Consider the following 14,623-nt stretch of genomic DNA (forward strand, 5'->3'; position numbering starts at 1 on the left):
ATGAATTGAAAGAGATGATTTGGTTTATAAACATATTATTTTGAATGTTTTGATAGTATATTTGTAAATTACATGCAACAAATAATGTTTTATATTCATAAGAATTATTTTAATTGTTTACGTACACATATAAACACACTTTATTACCATGTACGTACATAGTATCTATATGGAATTTTTTTCAATAAGATAATAAGATTCAAAATTCAAAAGAAAAGAATAATAATTCAACATTAAAATTTAATAAAGTAAAATGGATCTTAAAAAATAGAAAAAAAGAATTGCAATTCAAAATTAAAAAAAAATCATGAAAGTGAAAAGAGAGAAAATGTGAAAACAACAAAGAGAGAGAGAAAAAAATACATATGATTATTATTAATTATTATTTTTTGTGTAACAGAAAAATAAATAGAATAGTATAAACTAAACAGTTGCATTTGGTTTGATTCAAGGATATTTTTGTCCAAAAATTGGTTGATGGCTAAACCATGAAAAGTGTAACTCACTTTGACCTAAAGTGGTTAAAAAACTTACTTCACGGCTAACCTATATAATTTACCCTTTTTATTATTAGGTTGTATTTACAAGTTTACAACTACAAAAACAAACCAATCTCAATAATACAAAATTATACAATACAACTGTAATTTAAAGAAACCTAATTAATTGGTTTTGGATTCACAAAGAACCCTCAAAAAAATCAATAACCTAATTAATGAGAGTGATGAGACCAAAGAGAAACTAAACTCTTGTAATCAAACTTGCCGTTCAAGAAACCATCACCACCTTTTTGGTTCCTCACTTGTTGCTGCACCACCAAAACTGACCCTTCTGAGGCAAAGACGCTCCCAGCCACGGTGTCTCCAATGACTCCAAGCTGGTGGTCTTCACTCCATGTGTCTAACCCTTCTAGAATCTTTGGGTTGATCCCTTCTCTTCTCCCGGTTATCCATAGATCGTAGTCGTTGACGTTCATTGCCTGGATCGCAGCCAGTGTCTCAGCACCGTTCTTGACTACAACCTCCTTGTAACTGACCCTCTCGTTGCTTTCGTTCTTGACCCAAAACCATGTAACTACCCCATCGTCTAGCTTCTTCTCTCTCTCGTCCTCTCCTTCGTGGTTGTACGACAAGAATCGGATCACCGTCAAGGTTACGTCCGGGTTCGTCGACATTCTATCGGCTAGATGTAGAGCCTCTCTGTTATCAGCTCCTCCTAAAAACAGAACCACGAAACGGTACGTTTCTTGCTTATAACGGCTTGAGTTTGTTGAGTGTTGTAGGTCCATGGATAACCGAACCACGGCGTTTTTAAGCCGTCCCTTGTCGTAATAGATACAGACTGAGCATGGTGTGTGTGATAAAACGTCTACGTTTACGGATAACATGCCGGAGTCAAGTAGCTCGGTAGGGGCTGCGTCTTCAAGACGCTCTTTCTGATAAGGTAAGAGAATGAAAGCGGTTTTCTTGGCCAAGGCCAGCTCGCAAATGTCTTGGTACATGAGGCGCTTTGGAGCATGAGCGGTGTAGGCACGCAGCGTCACGCACTCATCTCTTTTCTCTTGGTACAACTTAAAGGCGCTCTGCACTTGGTCTACTCTCCCACTTTGCGTACGCTCTTTCTCTTCCTCTTCCTCATCGTATTCTTCTTCCTCCTCCTTTCCCTGCTCGTGGTCAATAAACAACGGCGTGGCTCTCCCTGTTAGTTCCACCAGCTGGACTGCGAATATAGACAAGGGACTATTTTTAGTGGGATAGGCGAAGTCGAGGAAGGTGATCAAGCCGGACAAGGTTTCGTGGTCGGACACTGCAAGAACCAGCCCCATCTCGGTGTTGTTAGGAGTATGCTGGATGGTGCGGTGTTTGCTGCTTCTGTAAGGCCTATTGGGATCGTAGAGAAAGCTGATGAGTGGTGTCGCTACAGCCGTAACAACAACCGCATGCAAAACCATGATTGTGAAACCGGGAAAGCTCACAATACGTTTATCGATCCAATGCAAGTAGACCAAGATATCCATCTGGCCTCTCAAATTCATCATCAAACCAAGCGTGATACTGTCCCTAGCAGGGACTTTGAAGAAGAGAGCAGCGGCAGCGGTAGAGAGAAACTTGGTTATGAAGGCGACAACGGTCATGTAGACGAGAGGAGAGAGCTGGTCAGGCCATATCTCATCTCTAATGAAGTGGACATTAGTGCCTTGTCCCACCAAAGCAAAAGAGAAAGGCATCAAAAACTCATAGATAAAGGTCTCGCTCCGAACAGACAACGTCGAACTCAACGGTGGACCATGAGGGACAAGCAACCCTAGCCAAATTGGTCCCACGGCTATAGCAAGACCGAACATGTCAGTGAGGAAACAAGAGACAAGGACACCCATGAGAATCATAACGATGTAGTCTTGGTTCACAAGTGTTCCTTCAGGCGTTTGGGAGATAATCCAATCAAAGGCTCTTCTAACAACCAGAAGCATAAAAGCGGCGAAGATAAGCACCGATATTAGAAACCAGACGACAGAATAAGCTCCTCCAACGTCAGCATGCGTCATGGCTTCAAAAAGAACAATCACGTAAACCCCTGCCATGTCTCCAAGGAGAGCCACCGACATGGCAAACTTGCCCACCTCCGAGTTGAGAAGGTTCATGTCTCTCAAAACGGTGTAAATAACAGGGAAAGAGGTGAAAGCCAAGGCGAAAACGATCCCTCCAATGGACGAAGACTTCTTCAAGTTTTCATCCATTTGGTCTCGCATGGCCATCCCCACGCATCCCACGCAGATAATCGGCACTACAATGCCGATGGCGGCAATGTACTTGTGCTTTCTTGGTGCCTTCCCAATGGATGTGACGTCCGTCTTGGCGGCCGTGATGAAGAGGAAGTAAAAGAATCCCAATAGTCCTATGTTTGCGCATATGTAATTCGCGATCGGTGGGAATAGATAGTAATTGAAATTTCTGCTTCCTCCCAACAAGGATGGTCCTATCATCATTCCACCCTTCAAGCACACAAAACACTTTTGTCAAATATTAGCTCCAAAATGGATTTTATCAACTATAAGGAAAATGTAAATATAAGATATGGGTGACGAACAATGATCTCGCTGACTATACGAGGTTGGCGAAAAGGTCGAAGGAGGAAGCTAACGAATTTGATGAAGAAAATGATGATGATTGCTTCAATCAAAAAGGTCGAAAATGCGTAGTTCATCCCATTTTCGCCTTTGAACATTCCAAACGGCTGCTTACTATGAAGTTTTCGGCAAACCACCGGAAGTTTGGGGGAGAAAACACGGCTGGTGACTTCTCCGGGAGTGGTTGAGTTACCCGGCCAGAACCCAAAATGGGCAGGTAGGACACTCTGGACGTCATTGATGGGGAAATGCCTAACCATGCAAACTAATCTTTCATATCAAGAATTTTGACGTAAAGCAAACGATAATGATCATGGATAGAGAGAAAGACAATAGATCATTTTTGACTGACGTATCTTTTTTTCAACAGATGTGGACGTGCGTCATTTCGGGAACAATTTTTAGTTTTCGCTTACTCTTCATTTTTTTCATCATTATTATTACTTTTTTTTTTCTCTGTATTTGTTTTTTTCTTTTCCCTCCAAATGGAATAAAATACATATGTTTCGCGGTATCTATGTCACGATCTATTTTTATCACAATTAAAGTAGCCAACGAAAGTGAACCACTGGGATTTGTTTTCTTTTAACATATCCTAGAACCAATTATACTTTCATCTCTTTTTCTTCTTTTTAGTTACCATTTTTATTAATCTATCTATATAATAATAACAATCTGAATAAATGCCAACAATAGTTGCGATTTTTCGTCGTACATTTTCATAATATATGTATATATTTTTTTGACAGAAAATTTCAACGGTTGCATCTCTCTAAAAAGTTGCGTCTGTTAAATGTAGAGGTGTGTCTCTTACAAATAGTTGTGTTTATTTAAATGTTCACATCTTTATAAATTTATATATAAGTGACTTCTCATCATTGTATTCAAATTTTCTTTATTTTATATTTTTGACAGAAATTTTTACAGTTGCGTCTGTTGAATATAGAGTTGTGTCTTTTACAAACAGTTGTGTCTATTCAAATGTTCACATCTTTAGAAATCTATATATAAATAACTTCTCATCATTGTATTCAAATTTTCTTTATATTAATATTAGTTAAAAGAGAGTTTTATATTTTTGATAGAATTTTTTTACAGTTGCGTCTCTCTCAAAAGTTGCGTCTGTTGAATATAGAGTTGTGTCTTTTACAAACAGTTGTGTCTATTCAAATGTTCACATCTTTAGAAATCTATATATAAATAACTTCTTATCATTGTATTCAAAACTTTTTTTATATATTTGTAATATTAGTTAAAAGAGAATTTGTTAGAAATGACGTTTCATCACTGTGAAAAATTTATTGCAGTTTGATATATTTTGTTAATCGTTGTAATATTTAATTATATTCAGTCTCTAGGTATACATCTTCATAAATTGTTAATTTTATATATTAAAAAATATATTTTAGCCGTTTAATTGAACCATTACAATATTGGTATAATTAATATTTAAGATCACATTACTTGGATAAACTATTCATAAATTATTATTTATTAGTATTAAATAACTAAAATATATTTAAATGAATTGTTGCAACATTTTAATTACACCACGGTAAATTTTGTTTATTTAATGAACCATTAAAACTTTTGATTTATCTTATGAACCATTGCAATTTTTTGGTAAATTTGATATTTATCGTTGTGTCTACAATACTAAAATATATTTAAATAATTTTTTGTTTTCATTTAAGTAATCTTAAGATACTCTCTTTAACCATCTATTCATCGAGGGTTATCATTCTATTGGTATGGATCCAAACCGAAATTTTTGTTATAGCTGTAAAAAAATGTGGTTCAAGTTAGTTTTTTAGAAAATGAGAGCATATTGGCTCGTATATGTTTGGTTTTTTTTTTGTTGTCACAAGTATATATTTATCTGCTCCATGCTTTTTTGATTAGAAAACTAATTGTATTATAGAAAACAATATGGATTTCTATATTTCTATTTTTTTATAAAAAATATCTGATTATGAAATATCAAGGTAAAAATAAAATTTTGTTCTATTATATTTTCTACAGTTGGAAATATTCAGTTTATTGGGAGATGGAAAACCGGTGATCAACAAAAAAATTGACGGTTGAGATGATTGTCCAATAAACTATCTTGACGACAAAGACTTATCTACAACTTTATATAGGTTAAAGGAATTTGTATATTTAGTTCTAGTCATAATACACTCAAATTGAAATCTTAACAACAAAAGATACTGAATATGAAATATTTTAAAAGTTTGAAAAGGTTTTGGATTCTGACTGCCAAAAAAGAGAGGAGCGTGTGAGAGCAATGAACCTGATCGTCCTTGGCCGACCATCTTTCTTAGATGTGCACATTGTGATGCTACATCATACACCTAAATATTATTGTTATAGGTTTTTAACTATTATTGTTCCCCTCTAATATTTATTATATTAATTATTTATGTGTGAAATCAACCAGCATCTTAAGCGGAGAATAATAAGTAGTAAGTACATTCAATATTGGATTAACTATATATATATATAATCTATTATAATTGCCAAAATGTTTAATGACTATAGGTTGTTTTATATAGAAATATGTTTCATCTATAAATCGATAGTTGTTTGTATTATATATTGATTTACAATACTGCCTTTATGAAAATAGATATATTATTTTTTATATGAATATATAACTGAGTTTTGATTCAAGTAAATAAAATATGTGATAATTTTCTGTTTAGTTATATTCAAATTTGAGATGATTGGTAATTTTCGTACTGATTAACTGAATAGTAATATTAATATTCATTTTTTATGAAGTAAAAATTGATTTTGGAAATAGAAATGTAACACCCGTGAACCAAAACTCTGCCTTTTGGGGGTGGGTGTCGACACCAAGGGTGGTGTCGATCGACACCAATGTTTTCTGGTTCGACCAGATTGAGTTATTGATCGATTTGGACCGGTTTGGTTTAAGGAAACCATTGAACCGAGGTTTAAAAGGGAGAAAATGACCTAGGGTCGTGTTATGTTTTTGTCTCACGCCGCTTTGAGAGAAAACAAAGAGAAAGTGTGTTCTTGAGCTTTTTGGTGATTTCTGGGTGATTGGTTGGCTTTTCTTGGGAGATTTGAAACTAGGAAGAAGCTAGAAGGTTGCTGGGAGTGTGGGATTCGTCATTGTTTGTCAGAATCTCCCTGCAGAGAGGTGAGTGCATGACCATGGCTTATCCAAGCTAAGATCTCTAGCTTTTTGTGAATTTGTGCTTATGTGATTGTTTCTGTTGAGTTTCCTTTGGTTTTTCGTGACTGTTGTGGCTGGGTTTTGCTTCTAGGAATGCTTGAAGCGGATTGGAGGAGCTTGGAGGTGAGATTCGGAGTTTCTGACTGAAGGGAATCGACTGGTGTCGGTCGACACCAACGCGAGGACGGCTCGACAACTTTAGCGAGTGTTGATCGACACCATGTAGAGGTGTCGGTCGACACCACTAGGATTTCGGATTTTGTCGAGCACGTGTCAGTGTCGGTCGACACCCTTCCTCAGTTACGACGATGACGTGATTGCTTTGCATATTGCTTGGTTTGTTTGTATTGTTTGTTGTATGTGGCATGTAGAGATCTTATTGCTTGTGTGTATAGCCTAGTTGATGGGAGGATTGTCTGACTGAGTGTTTATCAAATATTCATGCATCTCAATATGTGTTTGTGGTGCAGGTAAAGGCAAAGTGTGATCGTGGAATCAAGGCAATGAAGAGGAGGATGTTCTAGGGACTCGATTGGATGTTGTCTAGCATTGCTAGGTTCCTAGATTTGGGTCATTAGAACATTGCTAGGTTGCTGATTCCATGTTTCCTGATGATTAATTATTGGATTATGTTATGGTTTAGTATTGGTTATTTATTATTGGATATTTATTGGTTATTTACTATTGGATATTTATTGGTTATTGGTAATTGTTTTTTTGCTTTTGGTTGTGATTGAGGTTAGGTGGCTAGTGGGTATGGGACCACTAGTTGTAATTTATGTATTATTATTGTTATTATTTATTATTAAAAAAAAAAACGGGTCGGATTGTTTCAGTTTGGTATCATAGCCCTTACGGTTCTAGGTTTGGGTTCACTAGGCTTTGTGCTGTAGATGTTTTGGATTGCATGTCTTGATTGATTATGTGAGTTAGTAAATTGTGTATGACATGGAGTCCTAGAACATCCTCTTCGAGCCTACAGTGTGATTCCACGGTGAGTTTATGTTTTTGTGTTATGTTAATTGTGTGCTTAGCCTTCTGTTCATAGTAGTGCAGATGGTTAGAGGGGGCGCTGTTGCTAGTCGTGGTCGAGGACGCGGACGTGGTCGTGGACGCGGACGTGGTCATGGTAGCGGCAGAGTCACAGCGGTTAGTGAGATTGCGGACCAGAGTGTGATAGCTGAGGGTGTTGGCGAGTCGCAGGATGTCCAGGAGGATTCCATGAGTGTGGCCGGAGGGGGTGATATATCATGGTTTTTAGGTGTTTTTAGCCATGATATAAGTCTTATTTATAGAGTCTTTTTGGTATTTATAGAGTCTTTTGAGTCTTTATAGGATTTAGCATGGATGGGAGCATAATAGAGCTAAATAGGAAGATTTGGAGCTTAATCAAGCATTGAGGCTGAAGCTGTGAAGTTGAGAGACCAGTTCAAGAGAAGGCATCGGTCGATACTTCATATGTGTCGATCGATGCATCATCCAACAGAAGAATCGGAAGTTTTCCCACAAGCTTTGAAGATTTACAAAGCTGCCCCAAAGTTTTCTTATTTGCATCATTAGTCCCTGAACGTGTTTTAGGAATATATATAGGATTTTTATGGTCATTGTTTAGACCTAAGCTTTATTTTCCCTGCAACTTTTGAGAGAGAAATCCCTGAGAGATTTTAGAGAGTTTTTGGAGAGAAAAATCAAGAATCCTTCCAGAGAAGATTCAGAACTCATTTTCTATTTCTTTTAATCTTTTAATGCAATTTATTCAGAATATGATTTGTGTTTCATTGATCATGTCTGAGTAGATCTCTTGTTAGGTTTAGGGTTTTCAAAGGAATTCATGAATTGTTAGGTTATCAGATTGTTAGGTTAATATCTACAGAATTCTTCATCTAGATTGATTTATTGTGTATTCTAGAGTAGTGAGAGCAACCTAGAATCTGATCTTAGGTTAATTGATAGACATGAGAGTGTTATTAATTTCCTGAAATAATCTTAGATGAGCAAAATACCTATTTACAAAGAGATTTGATTTATTGATTTTGTGAACTTATCAAACCTGAATTTAATGCTAGTTTATTCATTAGGATTTGCAAAGAGATTAGGAATTCTAGTTTTTAGACTTAGATAATTTTTGCAGCGAGAGCTGGTTAATTTTACCTTTGTGATTTGAGTTATAGAATTGTTCTTAATAAATCCTAACAATTATTTTATATGATTTTTATGAATTTCCTGAGAATTTCTCTGAACCTATCTTCTCTTTTATTGAATTAACTCTTTTTTTTGTTGCTTTTCTTGCTCCTTTGATTTTAATACAATTTATTTCTGTTTAGCTTAATTAAAAGAATATTAAATCTATTGTATGATCTAGAGTCCTTGTGGATACGATCCCTAAATACTACAGTGATCTCTTAATTTGAGAGAGTAGCTCTAGGGTAAATTTGAGCATATCAAATTTTGCTGCCGTTGCCGGGGACTCTTTTGATTCACCATTAGATTAAAGTCTTAGATTTAGTCTAAATTTTTATTTTTTCTATTTTTCTCACACGCTTTTGTTTCTTTTCTCTTGTGTCTTTCAGGTACATGCCTAAGCCTCACACCAGGAAAAATCCTACTGGTCCAGTTGTGAAGCTTACAAACCAAGTCAGTGAAGATGGTCAAAACACTCATATGGAGACCTGATGAGGCTAGAGTTTTGAGGGATCAAGAGGGCAATGTGTACAACGAGCAAGGCCAGAAACTTGATGTTGAAGGACGAGTTATTCAGGAAGAACTCGTTGTGGTTGAGGATGATGCATGTGGCGTCGAGCGATGCAACGACGGCATCGATCGACGCAATCAAGAAGGCGTCGACCGACGCAATGATGGCATCGATCGATGCAATGCCAGAGCCGTGGAAGGTCACAATCCGGCTAGACGGGACAACAATGGAGAGCTTGTTAAGACTTTTGCGGACTTCAACAGACTAGACTTGTTCTATGAGAATCTGATGTTCATATATTTTACCCTGTTTTCTCTTAATATATTCACATATTTTTCATCCTTTGCTATCCTTTTTGACCATTATTGCATAGTTTTATGATTGTTCTTGCACTAGAGTGTAGTTGCATTGCATTTGCATCTTTTCTTGCATAAAACATGTGATTTTGGAGCCTAAGGAGCATGGAAGCTATGCTGAAGAGAAGTGAAGCAATCATGAGGAGAAAGCAAAGGAGTTAAGGCTGGAGAACCAAGGTCCGGAGTCCCACTCGACTGCCCACTCGACCAGACACTCGACCGTGTGCTGAGAGAGACTCGACTGAGTGGAAGGAGCACAATAAAACCCAACTCGACCGGTCACTCGACCGGTCACTCGACCGGTCACTCGACCGAGCACCGGGTCGAGTTGGCCGAGCCGCCTGGCTATTTTGTCTTTTAGCATTTTTAGGGCTTCCCCTCCTTTTTCCTATTTAAGGACCTTGTACCCTGCAGCCACCAGAGAGCAGCTTTTTAGATATTCTCAAACCTAGTATTTTACCCTTTTTGGGAATTTATGCTTTTTGCACTTTTATTTTCTTAGATCTTGTACCTCTTTTGAAGGAAAAAACACAAGATTCTTCATACTTGTTTGTTTCATAACTTTCAAAGTATCAAGAATTCGAGTTTGATTCCTTCTCCAATATTGTAGATCTCTGTTTTATCTTTCTAATCATGCAAGTTTCGTGTTTTTCTGGGTTTATGACTTTGCTGTTCATCATGTGTGATTGTGAGTAGTTTCCTTAGCTCTTAGGGATGGTTTAGGCTGGATGGATGTTGTGGTTATTTGATTTGGTCAAGCTTGATTGTTGTAGATCTCTTCTAGGCTAGATGTTCTTAATGCTGATCCTATAACTGAGAGGGTAGGGTTTGATCTCAAGCTTCTTAGCATCACACCAATGTCTAAGGTGCATAGATAAGGCTAGATCTAGAGATTATCATTAGGCTTGCTAAGAGATTAGAAGTCTTGTTTGATTCTTGACATATTGCTTAATGCTTGCTTGTATAGATTCTTTACTTTGTGAGAACAAGTCTAGAAATATATGAGCTTGATTGTTTTTGCCATGAGAGTGGATTAACATGTTCTTAGAGATTAATGTCTAGAGATTAGCTCATGTTGATTGAGGTTTGTTGATCAAGTTAGATAACCACAATCTAAGTTCAGCCCATGAATCCATCCCTAAGACCTTCCTTGTCTATTGATTTCTTAGTCTAAATCCTGTTGTTTGATCGTTGTTTGATTTACTTTTGTCTTGCTCTGTTTTGTCTGCATTGCTCTGTTTTACGTTTTTGTCCAGCTCGACCCTGCACTCGATCTACACTCGATCGAGTGCTTGCTCGAGTTCATTCCCAGAACTCTTGTTTATGATTTGTGTTTGTCCTGTCTTGTTTCTTATTTCATTCTAGTTGCATTTCTGTTGCATTCATTTAGTTTCCTGTTCATTACTTTCCTTGCATTAGTTCATTACCTGCATTACTATAGTTTGATATCTGTTCTAGTTTCATTACTGCCATAATCATTCTGTTCCATTACATTTAGTATCTTGTCCATTCAGCTTTTACATTCTGCATTTTACATTCTGCAATAGGTTGTTAGTGACAAACACCCTCTATAATTGGCTTAACTTAGACAAGTATTGCACACCTTGATTGCTTGCATTCACTCATTTAGGATTGATACCTCTTATACTACAATTGCATAAGGGGAATTGAAACACCCTGCCTTCACCATTGTTCATCATCATCATCACATCATTCATTCACATTCCATTTCACACACACACAAGGAAGGAACTCGTTTCAATTTGGCGTCGTTGTCCATTTGAGTGTTTATTTGTGACAATTAGGGTCAATAATAGACTAAGATTAAGTTCTTTCAATCACTTGTTCATTACTAATCTCGAAATTTTCCTCTGCTTGTCTGTGTTGCATTTCAGGTACTACTTGACCATCAACTCGAGCTCACACCCGACCGAGTGCTGATCGAGCCATGTCCCGAGTATATTTGCACGTCTCCTTTCAGTCAGCTCGACCGTCCACTCGAGCCTGTGCTCGACCGAGTGCCTGTCCGAGTTGCCAATCTGGTTGTTGATGCAAACAAGGTCAAAGGGTAATCACAATCTCCAAGGACTTCTTGACAACATCAACATGCCACCAAGGGGTTTGAGACATCAGAGAAGAAGAGTAGTACAAGAACAAGAGGATCAAGTAATCATGGAGCAACAAGATAACCATGATCAAAGACCTAGACACATTGGTGCTGGGGATGCACCTAACACACACAACCAAAGAGCTGGTATTGTGCCTCCTGCTGTGGCCAATAATAATTATGAAATCAAGAGTGGATTGATCTCCATGATACAAGCCAACAAATTTCATGGGTTGCCAATGGAGGATCCTCTAGATCACCTTGATGAGTTTGACAGAATATGTGGACTCACAAAAATCAATGGAGTAAGTGAAGATGGCTTCAAGTTAAGGCTATTCCCATTTTCCCTTGGAGACAAAGCTCATCTATGGGAGAAGACTCTTCCTACTGGAGCTATAACCACATGGGATGCATGCAAGAAAGCTTTTCTGGCCAAGTTCTTCTCCAATGCAAGGACTGCTAGGTTGAGGAATGAAATTTCTGGGTTTGCTCAAAGGAATAATGAGAGCTTTTGTGAAGCTTGGGAGAGGTTTAAAGGATTCCAGACTCAGTGTCCTCACCATGGCTTCAGCAATGAGTCCCTTCTAAGCACTTTGTATAGAGGAGTGCTTCCCAAGATAAGAATGCTTCTTGATACAGCTTCAAATGGCAACTTCCTCAACAAGAATGTGGAAGAAGGATGGGAATTGGTTGAGAACCTTGCTCAGTCAGATGGTAATTATAATGAAGATTATGATAGAACCATGAGGATCCCCTCCACTGATCAAGAGGACAAATACAAGCAGGATTTAAAGATGGTCAATGAGAAGCTTGACAAGATTCTCCTAAGCCAGTCAAAAACCATTCACTTCATTGGTGAAGAAGAAGCTCCAGTCCAAGAAGGAGATAGGGAGTTTGCTGAGTTGTGTTATATGCAGAACCAAGGAGGAGGATACAAAGGCTACAACCAAGGTGGAGGATTCAAGCAGAACAACCTCTCTTATAGGAGCACCAATGTAGCCAACCCTCAAGACCAAGTCTATCCACCTCCTCAGCCTCAACAACAGAACAACTATGCACCCAAGCAGCAGCAACAAGTGTTCCAGCCCCAATTGTGTCCCCCACCAGGGTTTCAGACTAACCAAGGCCAGGAACAAGACTTAAGAGCTATGATGCAACAATTGTTGGTTGGGCAAGCCAATGGAAAGCTTGAGGAGGCTAAACAATTTGCTGAGTTGAATCAAAGGTTAACATCACAGTATAATGATCTCAATATGAAGTTTGAAGGTCTGAACTCAAGAGTGAAGTATATGAAGAGCAATATAGCATCTACTTCAGCTCCAAAACCCACCCAACTCCCTGGAAAAGCTGTTCAAAATCCAAGGGAGTTCACAGCCAAAGCCATTCAAGTTTATGAGGAAACTGTCACTGAGGACAGTGAAGTCCAAGCTGGGGAGGATTCATCATTTGTTGAAGCCCAGAGTGAAGTATTTGCAAAGCAAACTAAATCCGGCAGTGAACTCGACCCACCACTCGAACACACACACGATCGAGTGGGTGATCAAGTGACTGATCGAGCTGAAGTCTCCGAAGCTGATAAGCCCATTAATTTCATTCCTCCTCCTTACAAGCCTCCACTACCATTTCCAGGGCGTTTCAATGCACAGAAGCTTAAGGAACTAAGGGAGATCATTGAGAAAAAAGAAATGATGGCTTTGCAACAAGAGGAAGTGAAAGCTTTGAAGGAAGAAGTTGTGATTCAGAAAAAGGAAGTGATGGCCATAAAAGAGGTTATCATTGCTTAACAAGAAGAAGAGAGAGGACCTGCCTTGGAACAGTATGATCTATATCCTCTCTATAAGGATTTTTTGCTTGAATTGTCAAAGAAAAAGGCTCATGCTTAGGATGAGAAGGATCTTGAGGACCTTGGAGGGGTTATCATCCCAATTAAACTTGAGGATCCATGTCCATTCTATCTTCCTTGCTCACTTAGCTATCTTCACTACAACCAGTGTTTATGTGACTTGGGAGCATCTATCAGTGTGATGCCCTACTCTATAGCACAAAAGCTTGGGCACACTGACTTCAAGTCCACCAACCTTCACATATGCCTAGCTGATGGGTCAAACAAGGATGTAGTTGGTAAGCTGGAAAACATTCCAGTCAAGATAGGAAAGGCAAGAATTCATACAGATTTTGTGGTTCTAGAGATTGATAAGGAGCCTGAAGATCCTATCATTCTAGGGAGGTCATTCTTAGCCACTGTTGGAGCTGTTATAGATGTTAAGGAAGGTCTTGTGACCTTGAACATTGCTGAGGGGATAACCATGAAGTTTAACATCTATAACCCAACCAACCTACCCACCATTGATGATCAACCTTTCACTATCAAGGACAAAGGAGGTCATGAAGTTTTAAGTGAAGTGGCAACTCCAAGGGCTAAGCTCTCTTTACAAGAGGAATCAATGGAAAAGCTCAAGGGTTCAGTTCAAAAGCTGACTGAATTGGTGAAGGATCTCCAAGTCAAGCTAAACAAGAGGTCTTTGAGGAAGGCAAGACCAAGGCTCAAAATTAAGAAGAAATATGGTTTGTGTGTTAAGGGTGAAGTGATCAAGAATCAACTTCTCAGTGATCAAGAGGTACCAGGGAGGATTTCATCACCTCCTTGGTTTCTAAATCAAGCCTGAAAAAGCATCAAAAGTCAAGCTTAGTGACTCTAAACAAGCTCACTAGGGAGGAAGTCCCTAAGGTATCATTGTACATATGCTTTATTTTCCTTGTAATTTTGATTTGTTTTCTTTTATGTTTGTGTTGGACAAGCTTTTCAAAGAAAGTGTAGATGGGTATGGAGAGATTTGGACTTGGGGAAGTAGGCTCGCAAGCCCACTCGACCAGCCCACGAGAGGTACTCGACCGAGCTGACAAGCAACCAAGGCCCACTCGATTCCCATTTCTCTTTAATGATCGAGTGGAGGGAGAAAAAGAAGAAAAATTTTGAAATTTCAAAATTTAGTCAAAGAGCTCGACCACTTGCAGTCGAGTGTGGGGTCGAGTGGCAGCAAAAAGCAGGTCAAAGATTCCCATTTCAAATTTGAATGGTATGGACGCTCCACCCTTGTCTCCTTGTCCCCTTAGCTTCTTTAAATAGAGCTTGATT

At 38.3% G+C, this 14,623-nt stretch overlaps 1 protein-coding gene across 1 annotated transcript; it reads right to left on the minus strand.

Moving 5' to 3' along the window:
- LOC104728231 (cation/H(+) antiporter 24-like) lies at positions 713 to 3,387 on the minus strand. The gene is made up of 2 exons (XM_010447249.1): positions 3,088 to 3,387; positions 713 to 2,992 (listed from the first exon to the last, which is right to left on the minus strand). The coding sequence occupies exons 1-2, from the start codon at positions 3,385 to 3,387 to the stop codon at positions 713 to 715; spliced, it is 2,580 nt and encodes an 859-aa protein (XP_010445551.1).

The sequence above is a fragment of the Camelina sativa genome, chromosome 11 (genome assembly GCF_000633955.1).
Source record: "Camelina sativa cultivar DH55 chromosome 11, Cs, whole genome shotgun sequence".
Taxonomy (NCBI): domain Eukaryota; kingdom Viridiplantae; phylum Streptophyta; class Magnoliopsida; order Brassicales; family Brassicaceae; genus Camelina; species Camelina sativa.